Source organism: Hypomesus nipponensis, chromosome 23 (genome assembly GCF_054491055.1).
Source record: "Hypomesus nipponensis isolate SF chromosome 23, ASM5449105v1, whole genome shotgun sequence".
NCBI lineage: Eukaryota > Metazoa > Chordata > Actinopteri > Osmeriformes > Osmeridae > Hypomesus > Hypomesus nipponensis.
Genome location: NC_140383.1, coordinates 11,809,137 through 11,834,467, shown reverse-complemented (window position 1 = coordinate 11,834,467; position 25,331 = coordinate 11,809,137). Strand labels below are relative to the sequence as shown.

At 46.6% G+C, this 25,331-nt stretch overlaps 3 protein-coding genes across 8 annotated transcripts in view; 1 reads left to right on the top strand and 2 right to left on the bottom strand.

Moving 5' to 3' along the window:
- The first annotated feature begins 4,187 nt into the window (after positions 1-4,187).
- On the top strand, positions 4,188-5,924 carry rpl8 (ribosomal protein L8). The gene is made up of 5 exons (XM_084688891.1): positions 4,188-4,349; positions 4,496-4,637; positions 4,774-4,992; positions 5,380-5,495; positions 5,733-5,924. Exons 1-5 carry the CDS (start codon positions 4,212-4,214, stop codon positions 5,889-5,891), a joined length of 774 nt encoding a protein of 257 aa, XP_084545017.1. The 5' UTR covers positions 4,188-4,211; the 3' UTR covers positions 5,892-5,924.
- Positions 5,925-8,371: 2,447 nt separating this feature from the next.
- On the bottom strand, positions 8,372-10,494 carry LOC146234251 (uncharacterized). 2 transcript variants are annotated; one of them, XM_084689126.1, is made up of 9 exons: positions 10,125-10,494; positions 9,761-9,831; positions 9,497-9,673; positions 9,345-9,406; positions 9,176-9,262; positions 9,047-9,088; positions 8,805-8,978; positions 8,690-8,725; positions 8,372-8,591 (listed from the first exon to the last, which is right to left on the bottom strand). In XM_084689126.1, exons 1-8 carry the CDS (start codon positions 10,280-10,282, stop codon positions 8,690-8,692), a joined length of 807 nt encoding a protein of 268 aa, XP_084545252.1. In that variant the 5' UTR covers positions 10,283-10,494; the 3' UTR covers positions 8,372-8,591. The 2 variants fall into 2 exon arrangements, with proteins under 2 accessions (XP_084545252.1, XP_084545251.1); XM_084689125.1 differs by lacking the exons at positions 8,372-8,591; positions 8,690-8,725 and having other exon boundaries at positions 8,751-8,978.
- A 1,482-nt stretch (positions 10,495-11,976) lies between these two features.
- usp9 (ubiquitin specific peptidase 9) overlaps positions 11,977-25,331 on the bottom strand; it is a 28,785-nt gene continuing 15,430 nt past the window's right edge. For 3 of the 5 annotated variants that reach the window (XM_084688476.1, XM_084688479.1, XM_084688477.1), the window contains 23 exons: positions 25,069-25,194; positions 24,833-24,970; positions 24,195-24,361; positions 23,982-24,090; positions 23,746-23,892; positions 23,487-23,633; positions 23,075-23,282; positions 22,279-22,499; positions 21,972-22,162; positions 21,681-21,854; positions 21,255-21,396; positions 20,337-21,081; positions 19,945-20,068; positions 19,606-19,852; positions 19,062-19,191; positions 18,525-18,710; positions 17,631-17,851; positions 17,286-17,374; positions 17,047-17,203; positions 15,846-16,058; positions 15,277-15,387; positions 14,542-14,610; positions 11,977-14,064 (listed from right to left, as the gene is read on the bottom strand). In XM_084688476.1, coding sequence (XP_084544602.1) covers positions 13,624-14,064; positions 14,542-14,610; positions 15,277-15,387; positions 15,846-16,058; positions 17,047-17,203; positions 17,286-17,374; positions 17,631-17,851; positions 18,525-18,710; positions 19,062-19,191; positions 19,606-19,852; positions 19,945-20,068; positions 20,337-21,081; positions 21,255-21,396; positions 21,681-21,854; positions 21,972-22,162; positions 22,279-22,499; positions 23,075-23,282; positions 23,487-23,633; positions 23,746-23,892; positions 23,982-24,090; positions 24,195-24,361; positions 24,833-24,970; positions 25,069-25,194 — 4,503 coding nt within the window. In that variant the 3' untranslated portion in view covers positions 11,977-13,623. The remainder of the gene's footprint in view (positions 14,065-14,541; positions 14,611-15,276; positions 15,388-15,845; positions 16,059-17,046; positions 17,204-17,285; positions 17,375-17,630; positions 17,852-18,524; positions 18,711-19,061; positions 19,192-19,605; positions 19,853-19,944; positions 20,069-20,336; positions 21,082-21,254; positions 21,397-21,680; positions 21,855-21,971; positions 22,163-22,278; positions 22,500-23,074; positions 23,283-23,486; positions 23,634-23,745; positions 23,893-23,981; positions 24,091-24,194; positions 24,362-24,832; positions 24,971-25,068; positions 25,195-25,331) is intronic. The other 2 variants (XM_084688478.1, XM_084688481.1) reach the window with 1 other exon arrangement.

The following is a 25,331-nucleotide window of genomic DNA, read 5'->3' as shown; positions in this document are numbered from 1 at the left end:
CGCACTCACATTATTAAATGCCCTGTTGTTTCTTTAGCCGGGACCTTAGCATGGCTCTCTAGAAAACACTATTATTCTCCTGATATCAGAAATACATGTAACTATATGGATACATCTTACATATCAGTGACACGCGTACAATATTACATGTCTGCTAACTGGACAATTGAAGTATGGTGATGGCACAAAGACACAGAAAAACAATTATAACTATAACTGGGTGAATGCCTTGGCAAGGCACAACCTATATTCTCTCATGTCTATGAATCATTATATATTATTATCCCACACCTTAAAAAAACGTGAATTTCTACATAGGCAATGTCGGTGTTCTTCTTGGTCCCAAGTGCGTTGCTTGCGTTGGTTTAGGCATAATTGAACTGCTTAAGATGGCTAGCTAGACACAATCACAAACATTACCATCTTCACAAACCCACGTGCGATTAACAGTAGTAGCTGGTATGCTTTCTGATTTCTTATATGAATATGTTATTCTTGGTTTTGTATATTACAAGAGAAGTGACTCAGATGTTTTTTATTTGATCAATCTTATTCTGTTTTTGGCTAAATATTTTATACACAAATGTAAATTTAGTAGCCTAAGAGTAAGCCACTCTTTAACTTTTTTTGTTGAAGATTTAAAAGATATCTCTGATTTCAGATTCCACTCATAAGAAAGCTGTAAAAACCTTTACTCTTTTCAAAAAGTATAGCCTAAATATTCTTGCTCCCTGGCATGTAATTTAAGTTAGGCTACTGTCATTTGTATTTGTATATTGCATTCTAATATAATAATAAATATTCATTTTGAAAAGAAGTAATAGTCTAGCTGGTAAACTTCTAGGAGAAGTGCCATTGGCTGCTTCAAGTCAGCCGGGCTGCAGGCGGCTGCAGGCGACGCCGGAGCTGCATGAAGTCGAACGCACCTATTGACACAGGCCAAGGATTATTCCTGGAAAACTTGCTGGTGTTTTCTGATTGGCTTTTACTCTGTATAACTCGAGACAACGATCATCTCCGTATGCCTGCGCTTCGTCCATTAATTGTATATAATTCAACAATAAAACATTTTGTATCCCAATTATTTCTCAGTGTGAGAAATGTTTGAAATGTGTGAGAAATACAAGGTGTTGCATGAGGGCGTGATAAATGGCTGAAATTAGCGGGAAATTGCGTGGGAATATGAGAGCCCTTTTTGATGTGTAAATGAGCAGCAACAAATGTATGCTTCTTAATCTATGCCATCTTTAAATAACAAGCACACCTCACAATTTCCCCAGAAATGGTACCCTCTCTAGTTTATCTTAGTGTTTCACTTTAGGTGTGGCCCTAGACCAAATCTGACGCTTTGCGGGATTCACATGCCACCACATTTCATCTATCACTACTTAGTGTGAGTCCCAGCCATGAATTTAACAAATAGAGGTAGGCTATATTTGGTCATTAGGGCTAGGCTCTTGTGTATACTTGTAACATTGTTTTGTTCTGAATTGCTACCTATTGTAGAGCTATTGGTACAAACCAACACTGACAGTGAGTGCTTTGCCATACTAGTTTTCATAAATTGTTGTCTGAGGTGTAAACCTTTGTGAATATCATTCAGATTCTCCCTGCTGCTTCGCTCAAGTGCAAGCGTGACTGAGCCTTTTACCGGGAAGGCTCAACAGTGTATGGATACAGCCACCTCACCCGATGTCATGCACAGGTCCACCAACCCAGAAATTATTATCTTTCACTTGAAGAGGTGGAGTGAGAAGCAGAACACCTTTCTTACAAGATCCACAAAGTCAGTTTTGAGGAACGCAGAAATTTGAGTCCACACCTTAACACAACGCAATCCTTGGCTTTGAGGTTGCCCTCAGAATGCATAGGTTAATGGTGACAATTTCAGTTTTTGTCAGAGTAAAACTTGTTTGAATGATACATTGTGAAAGTGCTTCTTCCATTAAGGTCCAATACAGCTGAGATTGAGACCTTAGTATCCCAGCACCAATCCATGGGATATTTTCTGGGAAGAAATTTGACAAAATTGACTTAAAGGGAGCTTTTCCATTGATAAACCATCTTAGACTATTAAACACCAGAGTACTGGCCAAAGTACTCTGTGTGGACATTTAAAAATTGCCCCCATATGAGCTGGACATCCCATTCTAAGGCATTAATATGGAGGTGGCACCCTTTGATCCTATAACAGTTGCCACTCTTCTGGGAAGGCTGTTCATTTTGGAGTGTGTCTGTGGAAACGTGTGCCCATTCAGCCACAAGAGCATTAGGGGTGTTGATGTTGGGTGATAGGCCTGTCTTGGTGTTTAGGTCAGGGATCTGTGCACGTTTTTCCACACCAAACTTAACAAAACCTTTCTGTATGAACACCTTGGTTCATGGAGGCATTATCAAGACAATTAACAATGGGGACTGTTATTTATAGTTTGGGGCTAGACCTTAGTTCTACTGGTGGAAATATTAATGCTAAAATGTCACCCTAACTTTGTGCTTCAAACTTTGTGGCAACAATGTACAGAAAGTCTTTTCATAATTGAGCTTGACAATACCCCTATGCACAAAGCAAGGACCATACAGAAATGTTTTATTAAGTTTGGTGTGGAAATACTTGACTGACCAGCAAAGATCCCTGACCCAGCAAAGAACCCAATAAAAACACATTTGGGTCACTTCTAACACTTTTTGCAAGCCAGGTATAATAACCCAACATCAGTGCCCAACATCCCTAATGGTTTGTGGCTGAATGGAAGCAAATCCCACCGATATTCCAACATGTATTGGAAAGCCTTCCCTGAAAAGTGAAGGCAGTTATTAACAAAGTGGGAACCAACTCCATATTAGTGCACATGATTTTTAAATGAGAGGCTCAACAGGCAGTTGCCCATACTGAGCAGCGTCCACTTGCTACTGGCCATGTATATTCCCTGTATATTTGAATGACATTCCACAAATAGTGCCATACAACTGAAATGTTATTGATTGTAGATGCAGTAAGAATATTTGCTAATTTGTTTAATTTATCATTATCTGCTCAATTAGAAGAGTTAATGTGTTTATAATAATATTCTGATAATAGATAAGGATGTTGTGTGGTCCCTGGGCAGCAGTACCCCACATAATAATTTGTATAGAGCTTCTCTAGACGCTTCACAAAAGGTACAATCATTAACAGGTAGCCTACATAAATAAAATACAAGTAAACTTAAGGAATCATTAAATGTAAGGGAAAAGATGGGAAGGGGCCGGGGGTTTATTGAACGCAAGCTCAGCACATCCATAGGAGTTGACGATTGGCCCTGTGACCTTTCAATGTCGATGCAGATTACATGAATTACATGAACATGACAATAACACCAAGATATGTGGCATCGTGTCTTTTTTTTTCCATTTCTTTTTCAAAGTACCGGTAGCTTACTTAAAGAATTAATTAGTATCACAATGTGTGCCCTCTAAGCCAATTTATATATGTATATATATATCTCACATGTCAATCCAATATCGCTATCTTTTGACTATAAAAAAAATTAGAACGTAGAACTTTGTTTTCTATGAAGTGGTGACGAAGTGATGTTTGTAAATGTTGGCCTACTTTTCCCATCAACCCCCTCTGTCCCCGGAAGAAAAAGCCGTGGTCACCATTGCACTTCCTTTTTCCTGCAACGGGGCTTAGGTACGGGAACGTTAACTTTATTCTCCTCACAGAATCCGACTTAAATCTCGTTCTTTTTCCATTCATCGGTCTGCATGCACAGTTGCAATGTTAACAATATGTACCCCAGACCGTAATAGTTTGACAATTGTGACAAATAACTGTTGTTTTCATTGACAAAGTATCAGTAGATGTACGCGTTGTATATATCTGCGTAAAGCCGTGATGGACAGGGCCTTCTCAGCGGTGTTAGCTCTAGCTTGCTAAAGGCCTTAATAGCCGCTTAACAAAAGCCGAAATTGTCAATAGTCACGCTATCACGTTAAAAGTGTAATGCCTCAAAAGTAATGGACTGTTATATGTCAAACATCTCTGACTTGTCGTTAAACATAGCAAGTATAAAAACAAATGGCGTAAATATGAAAATTAGCAGGCTACTTACATATAGTTACGGTGGCCGAAAATGGTAGCACTATCTGCGCGCCTTGATCCGCTAGTTAGGTAAGTTGTAGAACTTAAAGATTTTTGTTGACAGTTGTGGCCTTCCTTTTAGGACACAATGGGACGCGTTATAAGGGGACAGAGGAAAGGTGCGGGCTCCGTGTTCAAAGCCCACGTGAAGCACAGAAAAGGTGCAGCCAAGCTTCGCCACATTGACTTCGCCGAACGTCATGGCTACATCAAAGGGATTGTGAAGGTACACATGTTGTGGGAATTTGAATAAACGTGACTTTACACAATTGACTGGGCCCATTTCCACTCTGGTGAATTGACTTGTTTTTTTGTCCTCATGTACATATACGGAGCAGAGGAACTGACATAACCCTCTGCCTCCCCTTTTAGGATATCATCCACGATCCAGGTCGTGGTGCTCCACTGGCCAAAGTAGCCTTCCGTGACCCTTACCGGTTTAAGAAGAGGACAGAGCTCTTCATTGCTGCTGAGGGTATCCACACTGGACAGTTCATCTACTGTGGCAAGAAGGGTAAGTGAGCCTATAGCTCTCAAATGTAGTGTATTGGCGAGACCCACAAGCTAAATGTGTGCAGGAACAGATAATGCTAACTGAGATACAGATCTTGCTGTTATGCTGAGTAGTCAACCTCAACTATCCTTCTCAGCTCAGCTAAACATCGGTAACGTCCTGCCCGTGGGCACCATGCCAGAAGGCACCATCATCTGCTGTCTAGAGGAGAAGCCAGGTGACCGCGGGAAACTTGCTCGCGCATCTGGGAACTACGCCACCGTCATCTCCCACAACCCAGAGACCAAGAAGTCCAGAGTAAAGCTACCTTCTGGTTCCAAGAAGGTCATTGCTTCAGCCAACAGAGCTGTTGTCGGTAAGGTCCTCCAACCCTAACTGGAGTCCATAACCAAGTTGTGAGAAACCTTTGATCTAACCTGGCCAGGAGTGAATAAGATGAGTTGTGTAGGAGCACTAACAGGGAAAAAACAAGATGAATTAACACCTCTGCTTCAAGCCTTGGGACATTGCTCTGTGTTTTGGATCTTGATAATTAGATTAGGTTTTGTTAGTTTGAGACATAATCTATTGTAGCAAATGTTGGCCCTGGTATGCATGTGCCTGTACCTTGAAATTGTAATCAAAATCTAACTAGGGTAATTGTGTTCTGTGTACACACTAATGACAGAATACGGTATTCAGAAGGTAGTTGAAGGTGAAGGAATTCTGTCTGTTATCCTAATTGAGGTTCTGCTTCATCCAGGTGTGGTTGCTGGAGGTGGGCGTATTGACAAGCCCATCCTGAAGGCAGGTCGTGCCTACCACAAATACAAGGCCAAGAGAAACTGCTGGCCACGTGTCCGTGGTGTAGCCATGAACGTAAGTGGGCTCTTCTTTCTCAAAGTACTTAAACATGGGTGTACTACAGAAAACATGAGGGCACAAGGAACCTCAAGTAAAACGGATAAGTACACCACTGGTCCCTCTAAAGGGATTTTTGTATTTGTATGGGATTCTTCACACGTTGATTCCATTTAGTAAGAAGGCAGGTCTGTACTTTCATCTTCAGAAATGTATTTTAGTTTTCAAAACTGACGTCTCACATGTCCTCTGTAGCCTGTTGAGCATCCATTCGGAGGTGGTAACCACCAGCATATTGGCAAGCCCTCCACCATCCGGAGAGACGCCCCAGCTGGTCGCAAGGTCGGTCTCATCGCTGCCCGTCGTACAGGCAGACTGCGTGGAACAAAGACCGTCCAGGAGAAGGAGAACTAACTGTGTTCATAATAAAATGTTCCAAAAGAACAACGACTGTGTGTGGTTACTACTGGGTAACAAAGTTGCAGACGTCAAGTAAATTAAATTGGGACTTGAGTCCTGCTGCTGTTTCAATTGGGGCAGAACTAAAGTAACAAACAATCTTGGTAAAACTCAAGACATCCTGGGGCCTGTTGCACAAAACTAGGATAAGGGATTAAGCCAGGATATCTTGGTGATCCTGGCTCAATTGATCCGTAATCCGGTTGCACTAAAGATGGATAGGGGGCAGGAGGATATGTTATGGTATAAATTACCATGGAGATTTATTCTGTGGAGCTAGCCTGCTCCAGACCAGGCTAAATTCCAGGATCTATTTAATCTCATCCCTAATGTCAGTCAGCAGTCACCACAAATGGAAACCAATAGTTATTTCACTGATCACTATACATTTATCACGTAACTAGACCCACTGTCATTATTTAAACGTTTGTGATCATTAATTTCAATGATTTTGGATAAAAAATGATTTTTATATGATGTTGCTATCATTAGATAATTTAGTTTCCCATAGACTATAAGGCTATATATAAAATGATAGAATATTAGGGCCACAGAGGGGAAAAAAACAAGTCAAAATATTGTAACCAGTTGTTTTAAAGGAGGACAGTTGTTAAAATGATAGATGTGGGGCATTTCGTGAAATTGTACTTCAGTATGGTTTCATAAACAAAGACATGCTGATGTGCCAGAATATTAAGTATCACATTGTCATAAGTATCAAAACTGTAAAAACAATATGTAGCTTTTCTGCAGAAAGAACCAGCCTCATAAATTTATGACTTTATCCTTTTTCTTCAGTGTGGCCCTAGTACTCTGTCATACAAACAAATACACATTCCATATGAATATAAAAACACAATGTGTAACATTATGTTCCTTTATTGAATAAGGACAAAACAAAGCAGGTAAACCATCAGCTCCTTTCGAAACTGAAGTCACAGTGACTCTACAAGATGGAAAGCACAGAATCCAAGCATATTATACAAAATGATACATACACATTCAAAGGTCTGTATATAACACACCCTGCATGTCTGCACACTAAAATAAATGCAGGACAAATCCATACACATCAACTGAACAGACAAATGAATGGATGCAGTAGCCTCCCTGCAGCCTTGTATTACACACAGTATACCGCACAAACATCATAAGAGGCCAAATTCGTAAAAAAACGAACCCAAAAAAAACCAAATTCCTCTGCCACCGCAGGACATATTTAACCAAAATTGAAAGCACACATACTAACTAAAATAATTCAACACATATTGGTCCCTCAGCAGCCGACCACTGTCGTCATCAGGGAAGATTGCCGGATTGTCCCAGTCCATGGCTGGTGGCACTCTGGGGGCCCTCTCCTTCCTCAGGCAGGCCACATTGTGGAGGACAGCACAAGCCACAGTAATATCACATGCCCTAACAGGGCTGACCCTTAATTTGTGAAGGCAGTGAAAGCGTGCCTTCAGGAGGCCAAAGGTCATTTCAACTCTGGCCCTGGTCCTGGCATGGGCATGGTTGTAGGCCTGCTGTGCTTCCTGGGGGTCTGTGAAAGGTGTCAGGAGAAAAGGCTGGCAGCCATACCCCCTGTCTCCCAGCAACACACCAGAGAATTCACCTGTCAACACAAAATCTCATCATTACTACCTCATAAACACAGTGATATTCTTGACACAGCCATGATGGTTATAAATAGGGGTTGTGTGGCTTACCTTGTGATAGGCACTGATAGATTTCAGAGGCCCGAAAGATTCTGGAGTCATGGACTGAGCCAGGCCATTTTGCCACAACATTGCTGATCACACAGTCAGCATTGCAGACCATCTGAAATCATAAGATGAGGAATATTACACCAATCAATGCACATCACTGGCAATGCAGCGTGTTCGTCAATGGACAATATCAAAAAGTTATGTTCACCTGAACATTAATGCTGTGAAAGGATTTCCTATTCACAAAATCGGCCTCATGGGCACCTGAGGGGGCTTTTATCCTTATGTGTGTGCAGTCCACTGCACCAATGACATTGGGGAAACCTGTCACACAAAGTAATGAGTATCCTACTATGTGTTAACAGTTGTCCTGTAATTTGTAGATCCTCTTACCTGCAATCCTATAGAACTCCTTTTTGATGTCACAGAGTCTTCTGTGGCCAGGGAAGGAGATGAAGACATCTGCTAATGCTGATAGCCAGACACACACTCCTTATTGTGCGGCAAATTGTGGCCTTGTTCAGCTGTTCTGCATCCCCCACTGAGTACAGGAAGGCTCCACTAGCAAAAAAGCGCAAGGCCACACAAACCATTTGCTCCACACTCAGTGCATGGCTCCGTGCAGTGCGGTGCTTAATCCTGGGACCCAGTAGTCTGCATAGATACCTGATGCCATCTGCAGAAAACCTGTATCTTTCATATAGATGGTCATCAGGGAAAGCCAGTGGGTCCAACCGGTCCCTGAAGACCCTTTCTCGCCTGAAGGCTCTCCTCAGCACAAGTGCTTCTTCATCCACCACATCTCGCACGAATGGGCATGCCATTGTCAGAGCAGAAAGGAACACACAATTTTGGGCCTTCATACAGGCTAGTGGCCACACCTGGTGCTGGGGGGGTGGGCAAAAGAGGGCGATGCCTTATAACGATGACTTGGTTGTACTGATTGCTGGGAAAATAAAAAAAACCTTAGAAAGATGCCACCGTCCTGTGTGCTCACAATAAGAGCTCATATGTCATGGCTCACTTGACTTTACGAGAATATACCTAATTTTTATTTTCAGCTGTGTCATCTTCTTGGAGCTGGGGGAGGAAAGAAAAATAATGATTAATACATTTGTGTTACAGTTAGCATACAGTGTACATTGAAGGCATATCTCACCTCCCTCTCAAGTTTTTTTATTTCAAGGTCCAGTTTCCTAATTGTCCTCTTTTTTATTTCGGACTCCAGTGCAAGATTTTCCATCTTTTTCTTCTTGTACTGAATGTCTATGTCTGCCAGTTCTATTTGGCGCCGGAGGTGGTTGCCATACAACTTTCTGATAGCTTGTGAGCTCTGTGAACACAATACAATTAGCGCAGCTGGAATTTGGCAGGATGTGGTGTCCTTTTATTAATACGCACTATGTTGCCAGGCTGGTTTTCCCACTGTATAGCATCTGGGTCCTGTAAAAGAAATTAGATTTTTTGATTTTGATGAGGACTCCTCACCATTGTAGAGTAAATTGTACTTTCACAGTCTTAACATGATACCTCATGCCTTCTGGAATCCAGAGAGATGGTCTCCTCCTCATCATCGTCTCCATCATGTGCTGTTGCTGCTGCACTGGGGCCTTCACCCTATCACATTTAATCAGATTCATATTGAAGCTAGTAGACAAGACATGCCAGGCCTACAGTATGCCTTTGATGGAGTACTCACTGGATCAGCATCGTCTGGTGCTTGTGCTGGTGGCTCTAACAGGAACACAGTGCTGCCAGACACTGCAAGGCAATAGGTAAACCAAAGTCAGACAATCCAAATTGATTCAATATGAATGTGGTTGTATCCCATGTAGAGATGGAAGGACATACCTTGAATGAAGCGGGTGGCATCTTGGGAGGAACCTATGCTCGTCTCTTTCCCCCCAGGGATCCCCTCTAAGACGGGCCTGCCTTTATTTAGCTCCAAGGCCATGTCCTCTGCTGGGGTAAGGTCAGCCTTTGGTGACCCACCACCCGTGCCTTGTCTGTGGGTATTCTTTTTCACTGCTAAAACAGTACAAACAATGTGTGAGCAGGCACCTTCTGGGTACAATATATGCTTGTGCTTTGTTAAATATTAGTCAGGGACCATACCATTCTGCAGAATGTTCTTGTATTTGATTTTGACCTGCTGCCATGTCCGTTTTGGCCCGTTCATGTTTAATCTACACACACACACACACACACACACACATATTTAATGGAGTCACACTGCAAAAAATTACTTGGTATTTTTGTCTTGTTTTCAGTAAAAATATCAAAAAATTTATCATAGCTTTATACAGTGTGATGGAGTTACTTTACACAATTTCACTCATATCTGCAGTGCATTTCAATTAAAAATTTAACCGTTTCATAATTACAGTACAACTGCATTTTTGGAGATGTGAATTAAATATTTGAATTGTAATTGTGATGTTTCAGCGGAGCGGTGAGTGTGTAATTGTGCACTACTTACGCATTCAGGCGGTCTGCAATACTTTGCCACGCTTTTTCTCTTTGCTTTATCACTGTGGCGGTGTTGCCTTTCTTCTTAATTATATCTTCTACCTCCTCGTATGCCTCCATGAGGATTTGTGCTTCCGACGGGGAAAAGTACGCGGCTCTAGTTGCCATGGTAAATCAGTTAATCTGTGATCTGTGGCGGGGTCTATTTGAGTGAGCCGTGAGCGCGCACCTATCCAGGATTGGTTTCACCTGGCTTAATGAATCCGTGTCTGCTCATCCTGGCTTGGTCTTTGTGCAACCAATTAAGCCTGGACGCACATGTTTTGGCTTCATTGAGCTCAGCTGAGTCATTTATCCCGGATGTCTTAATTCTACTTTTGTGCAACAGGCCCCTGTTCCACACTTCAGCAATGCATCAAGTGTCACAATGTTAACAGATATTAGAAACAATCGCTCATCTTAAAGACAATTATAGTTAATTGATCTCATAGCTTTGTGAAGTCTGAAAAGTGATACACTCATAACTAAAGGTGATGTCTACATCAGATGAGGTATAAGGTACCCCTCTATTCACTACGGTTATGTTAATTTGGCCTTGGAACAAGGTAAATATCTGAGGAAGTACAGACTATGGTAATTAGGATTATATAATTCTCAACCTTCAATTAAAAAAAATTGATTTTGGTTGTGATAGTGATTTGATTATGTAGTGACTTTAGAAAATTTAAATGGCAACATCCAGTAACATTTAAGATTTCCCTAAAAACCTTAACATGCAAAATTTAGGTATAACCATCAGTCAGTGGCCACTTAATTGGGCATATCCCTTTATCAACTGGGTAGGATCTCTAGATAACATTATTCACAGCTTGGATTGAGTTGCAGAAACATTCTTTAAACACCCCATTCCACAACACACCAATGGTTCTCTGGAGACTGGAGGATGTTGAAGTATACTGAAATCATTTGAGTTTGTGGAACCACCTTGATGCATGCTTTATGACATGGTGTGGGCCTGATGTTTGCCAGACAACTGCTCATACCATTCCATCACCAGCCTCTACCATTGACACTGCAGGATTCAGTTTTTGGCATGCAACAACTTTTTGATAGTGCTTGAAATTTAGATTAATCAGACAGATGGTTTTCCATTCCTTAATCGTCCAGTTAAATTGATCCTGTTCCCAGACGCCACCTAATCCCTGTCCTCCAACTCTTACCCTCTCTCAACCTCTATTAACCCTTCCTCAACTCTCACTCTGCTTCACACACTCCCAGAACACCCACTCTCCCTTATCCCTCCTCATCCTAACCACCAATTCCACCTGCTGTTACAGGAGGGGAACCCAGCCTCCTTCTGCAGTCCATCCACTTTGAAGTTTGATGTGTTGTGCTTTCATGGATGTCTTTTTGTGCATTTTATTACACATGCTACATTTTGCCTTTTGAGTTATTAATCAATTAAAAGAATGTGCTCTACACAACAATGTATGAAATTGAGGGTTTAGGTTGGTTGAGGGGCAGTTCTATGGGCGTATGTGAAGCCCTCTCTGACATGCTTGCGTGTAAAAAGGGCTATACAAATACATTTGATTTGATGAAATAATATACACACAAAATATACTTTGTAATAGAAATACTGTAGGTCATATTTCTAGGTGTGATGACAGTTGCTAGTTATTCTCACTGCGGAGTCTTCCATTTTAATATGATGGATTATAAAATTTGAATCTGTGGATGACTGGGCTTTATGGAAATGTATGCATCTGATCAAAGTTCCTGCTCTACAAAAATGAGAGGAAATAAGCTTAGTAAACGTTTCAGAATATCAGTAAAATCGCCAATCAATACTGAGACTGACACAAGATTCCATATTCTTTATTTGCTAAGGGCGCAACGCTTTTTTTTTGTTTGTTTGTTATATTTCTGTGCACAAAAAACCTCACAAAGTGAAAGTTCACATCGCGACTGGAGCTCCAGAACTCACCGTCACCACGGCGGCAGAACTCTGTACAGTCAATACCTTCTTTAAAAATAACTCAAGGACAAAAATGTTCCTCTTAAATCAAATTCTATTCTTTTTGTGAAATACAACAAAATAAATTCTATAAAATAAGAGCAAAATATTTAAATATAATACGGTGGGCAGAATATTTTCATTTGCAGGAGTATTTGGTATATTTTAGATAAATCCCAAAAATACACGCATTCAAGTGACCAATTAAATACAGTATTTACTGATGTTTACCATCAGCTCCTAAAGAATTATACTTTACTGAGCCAAAGTTTCACTAAACCAGCAGAGAGCACAGTAAAGACTGCTGTGTGCCCGTTCTCTATGGAGGAGGAGGGACGCAGCAGAGAAGCCCAGCCTAGCCAGCTCCACAGCAAAATGGAGGCCCTGGGGCATGTGTGTCCAACTAGGCTACCAAAGAAGAAACCACAGTCTATAGTACACCAGGAGCAACTCCATTAGACGTGGCCCCCCACTCCTTTTCTGAATTCCCATGGGTGAAAACAAAGCTGTCTACCCTGATGAAAACTGACTGCCAAATGTGTAGGATTATACTAAATGTGCATTTGAAAAGCCACTTATTCTTACATTGGTTCAAACGATCACCCTCAATGTCCAAGAGGGAGATTTGAGTAAAATTACAAACGCTGTGTCCCTCTGTGGTTGTTCTCCTTACTAATCATCCCTGGGCAACACGTCAGGTGAGAAGCCATGCTAAATGTTACGGCATATTAACTAGAGCTTCAAAATGATTCAGTTATTTACCAGAACAAAAAGAGAGAAAGGCAATGACAGTTTCAGAACAATGTTGCATCGTCGCTTTTTCACATCAGCTGAACACCGTTCAAGTTCACCCAAACATTCCACATCTCACACATGAACTGACCCTTGCTCAGAAGTAGATCTGGCATGGGTCATAAGGTTGTCAAGGAGCAGTAATAATAAGAATAACATTATGAATGATGACGTGTCTACAGTAGAATGGCAGACCAAACTGCACTGTCAACCATGGGTGAGGAAACAAAAATCATTCTTTTGATATTTTTTGTATCCTAAGATATCCATTGGTATCCATTGGTGATCTTCTAGATCTCCCAACAGCAAACTAAGTTAGGCTATTGGAGGATTTTCGAACAGTCAAAACAACTTTAATATGTACAACTTTCTGTCATGTCAACAAGGGCATCAGAATAATCAGGCTTGGATAAATTGGATGTTTATGAACACGCCCTCTCTCGCCCCCCTCTGTGGCCCAGCAGGTCCTGCAAGGCAGGAGGGTTGCCCACCCTGGGGAAAAGCACCCCCTACATGCCCAGACTGGCTGCAGGCTGGTGGGGAGAGACTCTCAGGGGGGCTGGAGAGGGGCTGGGGTGCCTGGTGAGGCCCTGCCCTGCGGGTCACACAGAGAACTTCTTGCTCTGTGGGAGGGATGATGCGAGGAGAGAGAGAGAGACAGGATGATGGAGGCTCGAGGCACAGCGAGAGGTGGGGGGTGTCATTCCTTAGGCAGGGCCGGTGCAGGGGCGGAGGAGGTGGGGGTAGGGGGGACTTCCTCATTGCAGCTCTCTTGTGCTCGTGGACCTGGGCCGGTGGTTGGAGTTTGGGTTGGGCCGGTGGATGGAGTTTGGGTTGGTCTGGGGGTCGTTGTTGGAGTTTGGGTAGGGCCGGGGGCAGTTGTTGGAGTTTGGGTTGGACTTGGGGCAGTAGTTGGAGTTTGGGTTGGGCAAGGGGCAGTTGTTGGAGTTTGGGTTGGGGCAGGAGCAGTTGTTGGGGCAGTGGTTGGAGTTTGGGTTGGGCCAGGGGCAGTTGTTGGAGTTTGGGTTGGGGCAGGGGCAGTTGTTGGGGCAGTTGTTGGAGTTTGGGCGGGGGCAGGTCGCTGGGGGTTGTTAATGTGCTGGGCTGCAGGACCTGTATAGGGATGAGGATGGTTGTTCTGCTGCAAAGAGAGGAGATGGACATATCAGAAAAGAAAAAAATAAATCGCATCCTGAAATCTATTTTCTGAACAAAGATAAAGTAAAACAGTATTAAAAGAAGAAACGTTCTTGGTGGAAGCGCATTTTCATTGAAATTGTTCATTTCCAATCTTAAATGAAACAATTACATTTCATTAAAACTATTGTTGTATTTTATTGTAGCTCATGTTTTCCTAAATGAATAACTATTGTTAATATCCTTTCATAGTATCGAATTGTATTTCAAACGGTTGCTTTGACAATATACTGTATACATTCAATTCTTATGATTACTATTTGTATTTATTAATTTGCCACGAAGTACTGCTACTATATGATAACCTACTGATAAGCTACTGTAATGCCATCGCTAAACCCTTGAGGTCAGGGCACCATCCACATTGCTAACCATGACACTACAGGTTCCTTAACAGACAAGGTTGTGTGTCTTTTGGTACCGGCTGTGATGGTGTGGTTCCTGCAGGGTAGAGGGAGGGGTCCTCAGTGGGGTCCTGCCCATCAGGCACCTGGGGAACACAGGACTGGTTACCCTTCCTATCCCTCCAGAATGGCACACAGAATATGTAACACCACAGCTAGGCCAGTGCTAAGATGCAGATGAACGCCTCCTCACACACAATAAGCTCCCTACGAATTGAATACTTTTCCTAGATTCAGAATGAGTAGTGAAGTGCATGCTGTGTTGAGGTCGGCCTGTGAGCATGAGAGCGGATGTGTGCATCTGAACCTGGCGCTCTCTGTACTACACAGGCCACAGCTTCATCACTGACGCTAATACAGCAGTGTTCCACCTTCCTGACTACAGCCAAGCTTAGAGCTTTCAAACAGGTGGGTGCTCGTGACCGCACTATTTGCTCTGGAAAGGGGGCACACAATTCCTACGGCCCCTCTGATTGGCTAGTTCAATGCTGCTCAGAACCAATGGGATGGTCCAGCTGCACAACAAACAGCCAATCAATGCATTTGCTCCAACTTGTAAACTTCTCTGAAGGGTTAAACACAAGAGACACCCAGACATCTATGGTGTCCATCACATCCTGACGATCACATGTTGGAGCAGCTCGCTCCAGTCTTGGTGTCCCCGTGTGCGTTCTCTGCCCTGAGCAAACATGTCTGGTAGTTGTGTCACTGCAGCCTGGGGACACCAAGGAGGACGGAGGGTGGCAGCTTACAGCATGCTGCTGCTGGCCTGTTCCTTCCCCTGGTAAGAGCTGCGGTGGTGTGGAGGATTTCCCCAGCGCCGCCTCCTCTTCAGACACCACGTCGTGCTTCGTTAGGTGACACTGTTTTAGAAAAGGCAGTTAAAATATGTCGCCTGTCGTCAAGGGTCAAAAAAACGACGCCAGAGTGGATTGCTGCAGTCGGAATGTTTTCTGTCTCGAAAAACATTTTGTTTTCTACCACGCTGATCCACGTGGATCAATTCATCGCTTCAAAATAATAATCATGAAACGGATGGTTAGAGTTGAACAGAGTGATAAGGGTCAAAGGTGAACAGAGTGATAAAGGTATAGAGCTGTTCGGTTGTAAGAGCGTGATTTGACAGCCAGGGCCTGATAATGGCTGGCTGTTACCACAGTACGCTATCCAACTGACTGACATCCAGCCTTGTCATAGTCATAAGTACCTAGTACTGAGCCTTAGTCAGGCCCGTTACATTTGAGACAAATGGCTGGCTCCGAGATACACCCCAGTAACCTCTGCGTAGTTAACATGCAGTCATGGTTGGGCCGAGGGTTACCTCCTCGGGGCAGAGTTCGCAGGCCTTGGCCAGGGTCATGCGTGCGCTGTGCGAGCGCTCCAGGAAGTAGCCGTTGGAGGTCTCGTTGCTCTGGACGGGAGGAGACCAGTTGTTGTAGGTGTATTGGGGGTTCCCGGTGTACGGCCTCCTCTCCAGCTCGTCGCCCAGCCACTCCACCGCCCACGTCCACTTACGCTTCAGGTCCCCGTTGCTCTGTGGGCGCGCACACAGACACACACACACACACATTGAAGAGAATCAAGAGAACAATAGAGGGAGGTTGAGCGTGTGCCAGAAGTGCATTAGACTTGCAGACTAGCAGTAAAGTGTGTGGCTAAGATAATGTACCACAAGTAGAAATAAGAGTAGTACTATAAATAGTAGGTAATTGACAGTAGCAGTAATAGTGGTGTGAGGAGAAAGAGAGGAGAGGAACGTGAAGAGGAAAGAGAGTAGAAAGTGTGGTGAGGATGATAAGTACCTGTAGTATCTGCTAGGGTTAGGACTGTACCTGTAGTATCTGCTAGGGTTAGGACTGTACCTGTAGCATCTGCTAGGGTTAGGACTGTACCTGTAGTATCTGCTAGGGTTAGGACTGTACCTGTAGTATCTGCTAGGGTTAGGACTGTACCTGTAGTATCTGCTAGGGTTAGGACTGTACCTGTAGTATCTGCAAGGGTTAGGACTGTACCTGTAGTATCTGCTAGGGTTAGGACTGTACCTGTAGTATCTGCTAGGGTTAGGACTGTACCTGTAGCATCTGCTAGGGTTAGGACTGTACCTGTAGTATCTGCTAGTGTTAGGACTGTACCTGTAGTATCTGCTAGGGTTAGGACTGTACCTGCAGTATCTGCTAGGGTTAGGACTGTACCTGTAGTATCTGCTAGGGTTAGGGCTGTACCTGCAGTATCTGCTAGGGTTAGGACTGTACCTGCAGTATCTGCTAGGGTTAGGACTGTACCTGTAGTATCTGCTAGGGTTAGGACTGTACCTGTAGTATCTGCTAGGGTTAGGACTGTACCTGTAGCATCTGCTAGGGTTAGGACTGTACCTGTAGTATCTGCTAGGGTTAGGACTGTACCTGTAGTATCTGCTCGGGTTAGGACTGTACCTGTAGTATTTGTTAGGGTTAAGACTGTACCTGCAGTATCTGGTAGGGTTAGGACTGTACCTGTAGTATTTGTTAGGGTTAGGATTGTACCTGTAGTATCTGGTAGGCCACAGAGCAGTTACTGAAGAGGGCCACCATGCACTTGATGCACTGGTAGGCTCGTTTCTGGTAGTGGTTCTTGGAGCGCTGGATAGTATCAAACAGCCCGTCACGGTCGTCGGGGATACCCTTCAGAACATTGTGGATCCTACAGAGGGCAACAGGACAGATTAGCCCAAACAGGAACACACACACAAACACACAGAGCAAGGTAGGGAGTACGAGCTGACCTGTGCGTTTGCCAGGAGTCCTCGATGAGCAGGATCTGGAGGAGGAGGTCCAGGTAAGGCCGCAGCTCATAGGTGTAGGAGTACGCCACCTGGACACACGTTAACATTCCTATTGACATGTTCCCACATGTTCCGCAAAGGTGCGGCATGGAGGAGCTGATAAGAATCCACACAAACGCACCACGTCGACCCCTAACCCTTCTGACAGAGCAGCCCGTAAAACCTGCACCTCTAGCCCTCGACCTTCTCACTATCTGCACCGCTTGCATGTCACAACGGACAAAAAGCATCGGCTGAAAGGAATTCATGTTTCCAGATGTTTGCATGTGGGCTGATCCCCCGCACCTGCCAGAGCAGCTCGCTGAGGACGGTGGAGGAGAACTGGGGGTTCTCCCAGCAGCTGAAGCGCAGCAGCTTCACTGTCTCCTCCGAGTTGCTGCAGTCCTCGATGATCTTCTTCACGTAGCTCGTCCTCACAAACAGGATCTCTGCCACCAGCTGCTGTAGGGGCATGACCGGGGCAGTCAGGCTGGGGTCGCCGTACGGATTGGGGAGGGGGGGGTTACCTACGGAGAGAGAGAGAGAACATCGTAGAGGAGACATACAGGGCCCGAAGAGCATGCAGAGCTCAGCTCAGCGTCAGAAGTATGGGTGGACCCAGTACCATATGACTCAAACTTAACCTTGTGCTGCCTTCGGGTCACAATGACCCGAAGGTTCCCAACGACCCATCGTGGTGTTGCAACAAATTTACCCAATACAAAATCTAATTAAAAGCATGTTCTTTTAACCTTCGCGCTGTGGGGGGTCTGAGACAGCCTGACTGTTAAAAGAAAATGCTTCACTATTACTATTATCAGTATTTATTTTTGTATGAGGTAAAGTTGTCGCAACACAATGACCCGGAGATAACACAAGGGTTAAGGCAGCCTCTTTCAATCCTGGTCCTAGGGAACCCCCCCCCCCCCTCCCCTCCCTGCAGGTTATCGATGTTCCCCTCTTCCAACACACCTGATTCAAATGAATGGGTCATCGTCAGGCTTCTGCTGAGCTTGATAACGACCCGTTCATTTGAACCAGGTGTGTTGGAAGACAGAAACATCTAGAACATGCAGGGCAAGGGGGGGGGGGGGGGGTCCGGGACTGAGAATGGTTGTTTTAAGGACCTGACACTACAACCCCCCCCCCCCCCCCCTTTCTCCAGCCCCACCCTGCTGCCTCCTCTGACCCCAGACCCACCGTTGATGGAGGACTGCATGCGTGTGGACACGTCGCAGCAGCGTAGAAGCTGGGAGACCACGGTGTACAGCTTGCCCAGCTCAGCGTACTGGTACTTGATGGGGGGCCCGGGGCCCTCATCCAGGGCCACAAGCATGAAGGTGGCTGGGACACTCAACTTCAACAGCTGGCTCTTCTCTGCCAGGCCTGGGGACAGAGCGGGATGAGGGAAAACAAGGAGAAGGTGAGTCAGGTGGCTGAGCGGTTGGGGAATCGGGCTAGTCATCTGAAGGTCGCAAGTTCAATTCCCGGCCGAGCCAATGACGGTGTGTCCTTGGGCAAGGCACTTCACCCTACTTGCCTCGGGGGAATGTCCCTGTACTTACTATAAGTCGCTCTGGATAAGAGCGTCTGCTAAATGATTAAATGTAAATGTAGAAGGTGAGATAGATGGGAAATGAGTTGGTGGGGTTGAAAGAGAGAGAGACCATGCCAGAATGATGTGATGGTGGTGTGTGTGTATGGTCGGTCTGTGTGTCCGACCTAACTGACCCTTACCCAGGTTGGCATACATGACGAACAGGTTGAAGTACTGCTGCAGGTGGCGCCCGTGCTCAGACACCTCCCTCCTCAGCAGGTTTAACACGGCTCTCAGCAGGTGGTCGCTCAGACCCAGGTTGTCACACACCTAGCGCACAGCAAGCAGGTTATCACACAGTGACACACGGTTACAGATGATGAACCGCTCAATATTCAGTTTCGATCAGCATAACCAAAGTGCTAACCCTTCTAGTCTGATTTGCGCTACCTGGGTGGGGGAGAGTGTTACCTGGGTGGGGGAGAGTGTTACCTGGCTGGGGGAGAGTGCTACCTGGGTGGGGGAGAGTGTTACCTGGGTGGGGGAGAGTGTTACCTGGGTGGGGGAGAGTGTTACCTGGGTGGGGGAGAGTGTTACCTGGGTGGGGGAGAGTGTTACCTGGGTGGGGGAGAGTGTTACCTGGGTGGGGGAGAGTGTTACCTGGGTGGGGGAGAGTGCTACCTGGGTGGGGGAGAGTGTTACCTGGCTGGGGGAGAGTGTTACCTGGGTGGGGGAGAGTGTTACCTGGGTGGGGGAGAGTGCTACCTGGGTGGAGGAGCCTGACGAGGCACTGGGAGGGGGGCAGGGTCCGTCCTGCAGGGAGAAGTGCGCGATGAAGACGATGAGTTTGGCAAAGGCTCCCCTGACCTCGGCACTGGGGCACTCCAACAGGTACTCGGAGAAGCGGTTGGCGCAGGCAAACAGGACGTTGTTTGCAAACCAGTAGCGTACGCTCTTACTGTGCCTTAGGAGGACACACAGGCCGTCATACCTGGATGGGGGGGAAACAGGAGAAGGGTTAGGGTGGGGGGTGGGGGGGGCGTAGGTGGGTGCGTGGGTGGGTGGAGAGAGAGCGGATGTTACCAGTCACTTGCTGGACCCCGCACCACCTTCTTGGTGTGGAAGCCAGTGCTGAAGAGGAAGCGGGCGGCTAGCTGGGCGCTGATCATAGCCATTTCTTCCGCCTCTGGAAGCAGATGGTCTTGGCCTGGCGGGTCGGAAACACCATCAGATCACACTGCATGACTGCATAGAATCTTACAAGGACGCTCAAGTACTCTCTATCCAAGACAATGAACACAAATTAAAAGGGAACTCCAACAATGTGAATCTGCTTCATTCAAAGCATCGAGCATAACTGCACCGTGGAACCGTCTTTTGTTCAAATCAAATGCTAAAACCAAGCGACACCTCAGACAGAATGACCCAGACAGGAGAGAAAAGTTGGGGTTAGACAGGAGAGTATTCGTACGTACCAGGAGGGGGGTTCAAATAGACACTGTTACAGGTCAGAAGTTTCTTAATGAACTGGAAGTATTCCAGGCTGTATTGCATACGGTTGTGCATGAACTGCACGTTCTGCTTGCGCACGCTGCACTCGATAACCCCCGGCATCTTGACCTGGTGGGGCTTGGAGGACGAGAGGGTCAGCTCGGAAATGTACTTGACCAGCTCGTTGTCCTTGTCCATGGAGTCCATCCTCTCGTAGAACAGGATGTAGGCGTTCCACCAGCGCTTCTGCCTCCGGTAGGACATCCTCTTCATCATGTGGTCAAACACCTCCCCCATGTACTCGCCACCAAAGCACTGGCTCTTCATCTCCTCCTCGTCGTCCATCTTGCACTCGGTGACATCGCCGTCGTCAAACTTGTACCAGCGGTTGCGCTCTCCGTCCCCGCCGTTCCTCTGGATGATGTAGGAGTAGTAGTGTCCTCCGCTGGCCTGGCCCGAGTGCACCAGCACGCCCACCAGGCCGTACTGAGAGCTGCCCGGGGGCTCCGGGTCGGGCTGGATGAGCTGGCTCTCGGGATTGACGTGGTCTCCCTCCAGCTTGGCCACCCCTGCTACCGTGTAGGGCTCCATGTCCAGCTCGCGGGGGAACTCAAAGTAGTCGTTGAACTTGATGGCGCACTCCCTCTCCCAGTCGTAGTCGAAGCGCTTCAGCTGGATGGCCAGGACCGGGGGCAGCTTCTTGATGAGCAGGCGCTTCACTGTGTCCACCTGGGGGGGGGGGGGGGCAATTGAAGTGGCATGAGTTGAGCTGTTGCCTTATCACAGAGGTTGGTTTAAGGTTACTATTGCAAGGTCACAGGTAGTCGGTGGTAGGGTTAAGCTGTGCTGTTGTCTCGGGTGTGTGTGTGGGGCGGGGGTTCTAGTCTGAGTTGTGTTTTTACCTTCTTGTTGCACTTTTCACAGTGGTAGGCGTTGGCTCCTTCCAGCAGGTCTCCCTTGACATACTGCTCCATGGAGTCTAAAAGGTTCTGGTGGTTCCTGATGTCCACATTCAGAGTGGTGAACGACTCCTCACACTCATACCTACACACACACACACACACACAGTTGAGTTACCAGAAAAACTTACAGATTACATATCAAAAGAAATGACAATAGATCAAAGAGTCAAACATGAGTTACATTGGCTCTAGTAGTAGTTAAAATCTCACTTATTAAATGAATAATAATACTACAAAAGTGAAATTGTATAAATGTATTTAATAAAAAAGTAAACTTACTCTGATGCACTGGTGCCATATATTACCTACAATTTAAACAGTGTGTGTGGTGTGTGTGTGTAGTGTTTAGTAAGTGTGTGTGTGTACCTGTGAGGACAGCCCTGGCAGATCTTCTGGTCAGCAAAGGAACCTCCCAGGACCTTGCTGAGCATGGAGGTATGTCCCAGAGCCTTCAAGGCCTCGTCCAGACTGTCCACTAGCGAGTTGAAGAACTCCAGCGCATCATGCTGCTCTCGCAGGTTCACCGGCTCCCCCCACAACCTGGAACACAGGGCGGGTACTGTGAGGGAGAATAATGATGGAGGGGTAGGAAGGGTGGGTGGGATGAAGGAGTAGGAAGGGTGGGTAGGGCCTCTTGGGGAGGGGTAGGACCTTCACCTGAACTGCTTCCAGAAGCCTCTGGGGACGTAGTACTGCAGCCTGGAGGCGGCCAGATGACCAAAGATGACCTGTAGGTGGCGCAGCACCCCGATGTTGTATTCCTTCCTGTCTTCAGACTTGCTGAGGGAGGGCTTGTCGTCAAACTGGTGGTGGTAGCTGAACACCTCATCACGAGGATCCACATTGGTCTGGAGGAATATAAACCGGTGAATAAACGCGACATAAACAAAATACTGCAGCCAGCCAGTCTGAATGACTGTGCTGTATCCTCCACTGTGTGTTCCATCCCCTGCTCTGCACTCACCTCACTCTCCTGCTTCTCGTCTCCTGACATGTCGTCGTCCACGGCGGTCCCGGTGCCCTCCACGGCCAGGATGCCGTTGCGGATGGGTGGAATCATGTAGAGCTGCTGGATGACAGAGTTCATGTAGCAGGTGGCGCCCGCGTTCTTCAGCCCCACAAAGCCTTTGGTGGGCCGAGGCCCGACAGGAGGAAGGTACTCCCACTCTGTCAGAGCCTCGCAGCCTGGGGAGGTCAAGTCAGAACACACGGTTATCAGTTAGGCCAACCGGTCGGATGCAACTTATTCCTAGAGCCTTGTAATGAACATAATAATGGAGATGGTATGATTAACAAGGTGATAAGGATTTGATCCTGGCTAGATACTACATGTATGTTAGCACCTTGGCTAGATCATACATGTCTGTTAGCATCCTGGCTAGAGGATACATGTCTGTTAGCATCCTGGCTAGATGATGCATGTCTGTTAGCATCCTGGCTAGATGATGCATGTCTGTTAGCATCCTGGCTAGATGCTGCATGTCTGTTAGCATCCTGGCTGGATGCTGCATGTATGTTAGCATCCTGGCTGGATGCTGCATGTATGTTAGCATCCTGGCTGGATGCTGCATGTATGTTAGCATCCTGGCTAGATGATACATGTCTGTTAGCATCCCGGCTAGATGTCTGTTAGCTTCCTGGCTAAATGCTGCATGTATGTTAGCATCCAGGCTCGATGATACACGTCTGTTAGCATACTGGCTAGATGCTACATGTCTGTTAGCATCCTACAATGCTGGGGGCTCCATAGCGGTTCTCACCTTGGTAGTACATGTCAGTGAGTGTGTCAGTGATTTGTTTGAGGTTGCGCACGCAGCCCACAGCCAGCGCCACCAGCAGCTCAAAGCCAGCGTTGATGGAGGCAGGGCTGCTGCATACAGGGATGGCCTGCTCAGGGGGGAACTCCCCGCTCTTCATGTACTGCAGGTAGACATTAGACGCTGGGAAGATGAAGTCATCAATTAGCTCCTGGAGAGAGAAGAGGAGGGGAGGTTATCCTTTCCTGTTTACCTATGCTGCTTCTCAACCCACATCCATCTGATCTTCCTATCATGGTGAGGTTGGCTCCTCCCCTTCCTCCAACCATGGGGAGCTTGGACCCTCCCCCATCTTCCTATCTTGAGGAGGCTGACCCCTCCCATGATGAGGTGGGCCCCTCCCCCTCCCTCCTACCTTGATGAGGTTGGCGCCTCCCTTCTCACAGCCGATGTGGAACTTCTTCTCTGGCGTCTGGAATGCCAGCAGCTCCTTGGTGATGCCGATGTGGCCCTCCAGGATGGTCTCCTCCACCCCGGTTTCACCTGTCCTCTTCACCTCGTCCTGGCCACACACACACACTCATCAACTCTGGGCCTGGACACTCAGGCATCACAATGCTGCACGTCTGGGTACCAAAGTGAATCGTGCAAGTCTGGCGTCTCCTGGGTCTCACCCTGATCCTCTTGAGCCAGTCGATCTGGTTGTTGAGCAGCACCTCTGCGTTGGGCAGGTTGATGTTGCTGTTGTAGGCATAGTTTAGCAGAAGCCTCAGGAGGGTGAAGTAGTCTCCTGCGTGCTTGGCCCGCTCCTTAGCTGTGCTCTGGAGCACACACACACACACAGGTCAGGTCTGGATGCCCAGAGTACAGTGCCCCCCCAACCTCCGTGAGCCCTGACCCGAGTACTCACCCCCAGCACAGTGAAGAGCAGGGTGATGAAGAAGAGGAGGGGTCTGTGTCCCATGCAGCACCTGGTGGCCATGAGGAAGAACTGCTCCTGGGCCATCTGCCGGACAGACCTGCACACACACAGACACACAACAGGTGTTCATATAGCCCAACACACACACACACATTCATATAGTCTGACACACACACACACACACGCACACACACAGCATACTTGCTGTGGCAGTGTAGCAGCAGGTCTATAATGAAGGTCTGCCAGGCCTTCTCCTTGCTGAGTGTGTCCAGAGCCGTGGGCAGCAGGGCGAAGCACAGGGTCATGACCTCCAGGGCCTCACAGCACACCTGCTCATCCTCCCCATCTGGCTCCTGCCCCGTGTTGGTCTGGAAAGGAACACACACACACACACACACACAGTGTGGGTCTTCGTCTATGTTCTGGTTGGATGACATCAGGGGGCTCAAAGTGCCGGCCCACAGGCCATTAGCTTGAACACCGTGGATCTAACCTGTACCAACTTTAACACCTTATGATACATCCAACATGCACTCGCTTTAACACCTTCTAAAACATCCAACATGCACTCGCTTTAACACCTTCGATCGGGGGCGGTTAGTTAGGGTCAAAAAACGAAGTTCTGCAGAGAAGGGAGACTGCCGTTGGAATGAAAGGGAGAAAACTGGATAGAGTAACACGGCAGATATCGCTCATTAAGAATTTTTTCTATTTTATTTTTTTTTATCTAAAGATTATTTTTTTAACTTTTTTTTGCAACGTAGTTAAGGTGGCAGGCGTGCGGCCGCCTTGACTGCAAAGTGCTACGGGAAACCCTGAACCTGTACTAGCTTTCACACCTTCTCATAGATCTTGCTAATCTCTTCGTTGGAGCTGAAGACCAGCTGCACTGTGCCACAGCCTGAAGCCCACACGATCTTCTGCACGGCCCGGATCACACAGATGTCTGGGATGTACTTAGAAGCCTGGAAGAAGTTCTGAAAAATACAAGGCAGGAGGTCGACATTTGTAACTCGTGTAGTCATCATTCCACGACACAAACCATCTCTCCGGGTCTCTCTCTCTCTCTCCTCACCTCATCGGAGATCTGCTGGGCCAGCCGTATGGCCACGTTGCGCAGCATGCACTCGGAGGCGGGGTTGGGGATGTGCTGCAGGGCGGTCTGCAGCACCAGGGCCTGGTCGTGTGTGACCTGGTTGATCTGGAGGGAAAGTTAGCGCCATTACAGCTTTGCACAGGCCTCAGGCAGGGCAACAGGCAGAACTGGTTAACTGTGGTATGTGAACTATACAGGAAACTAGTTATAAAAGGTGGGGTTTTAAGTGCGCGTGTTGTCAA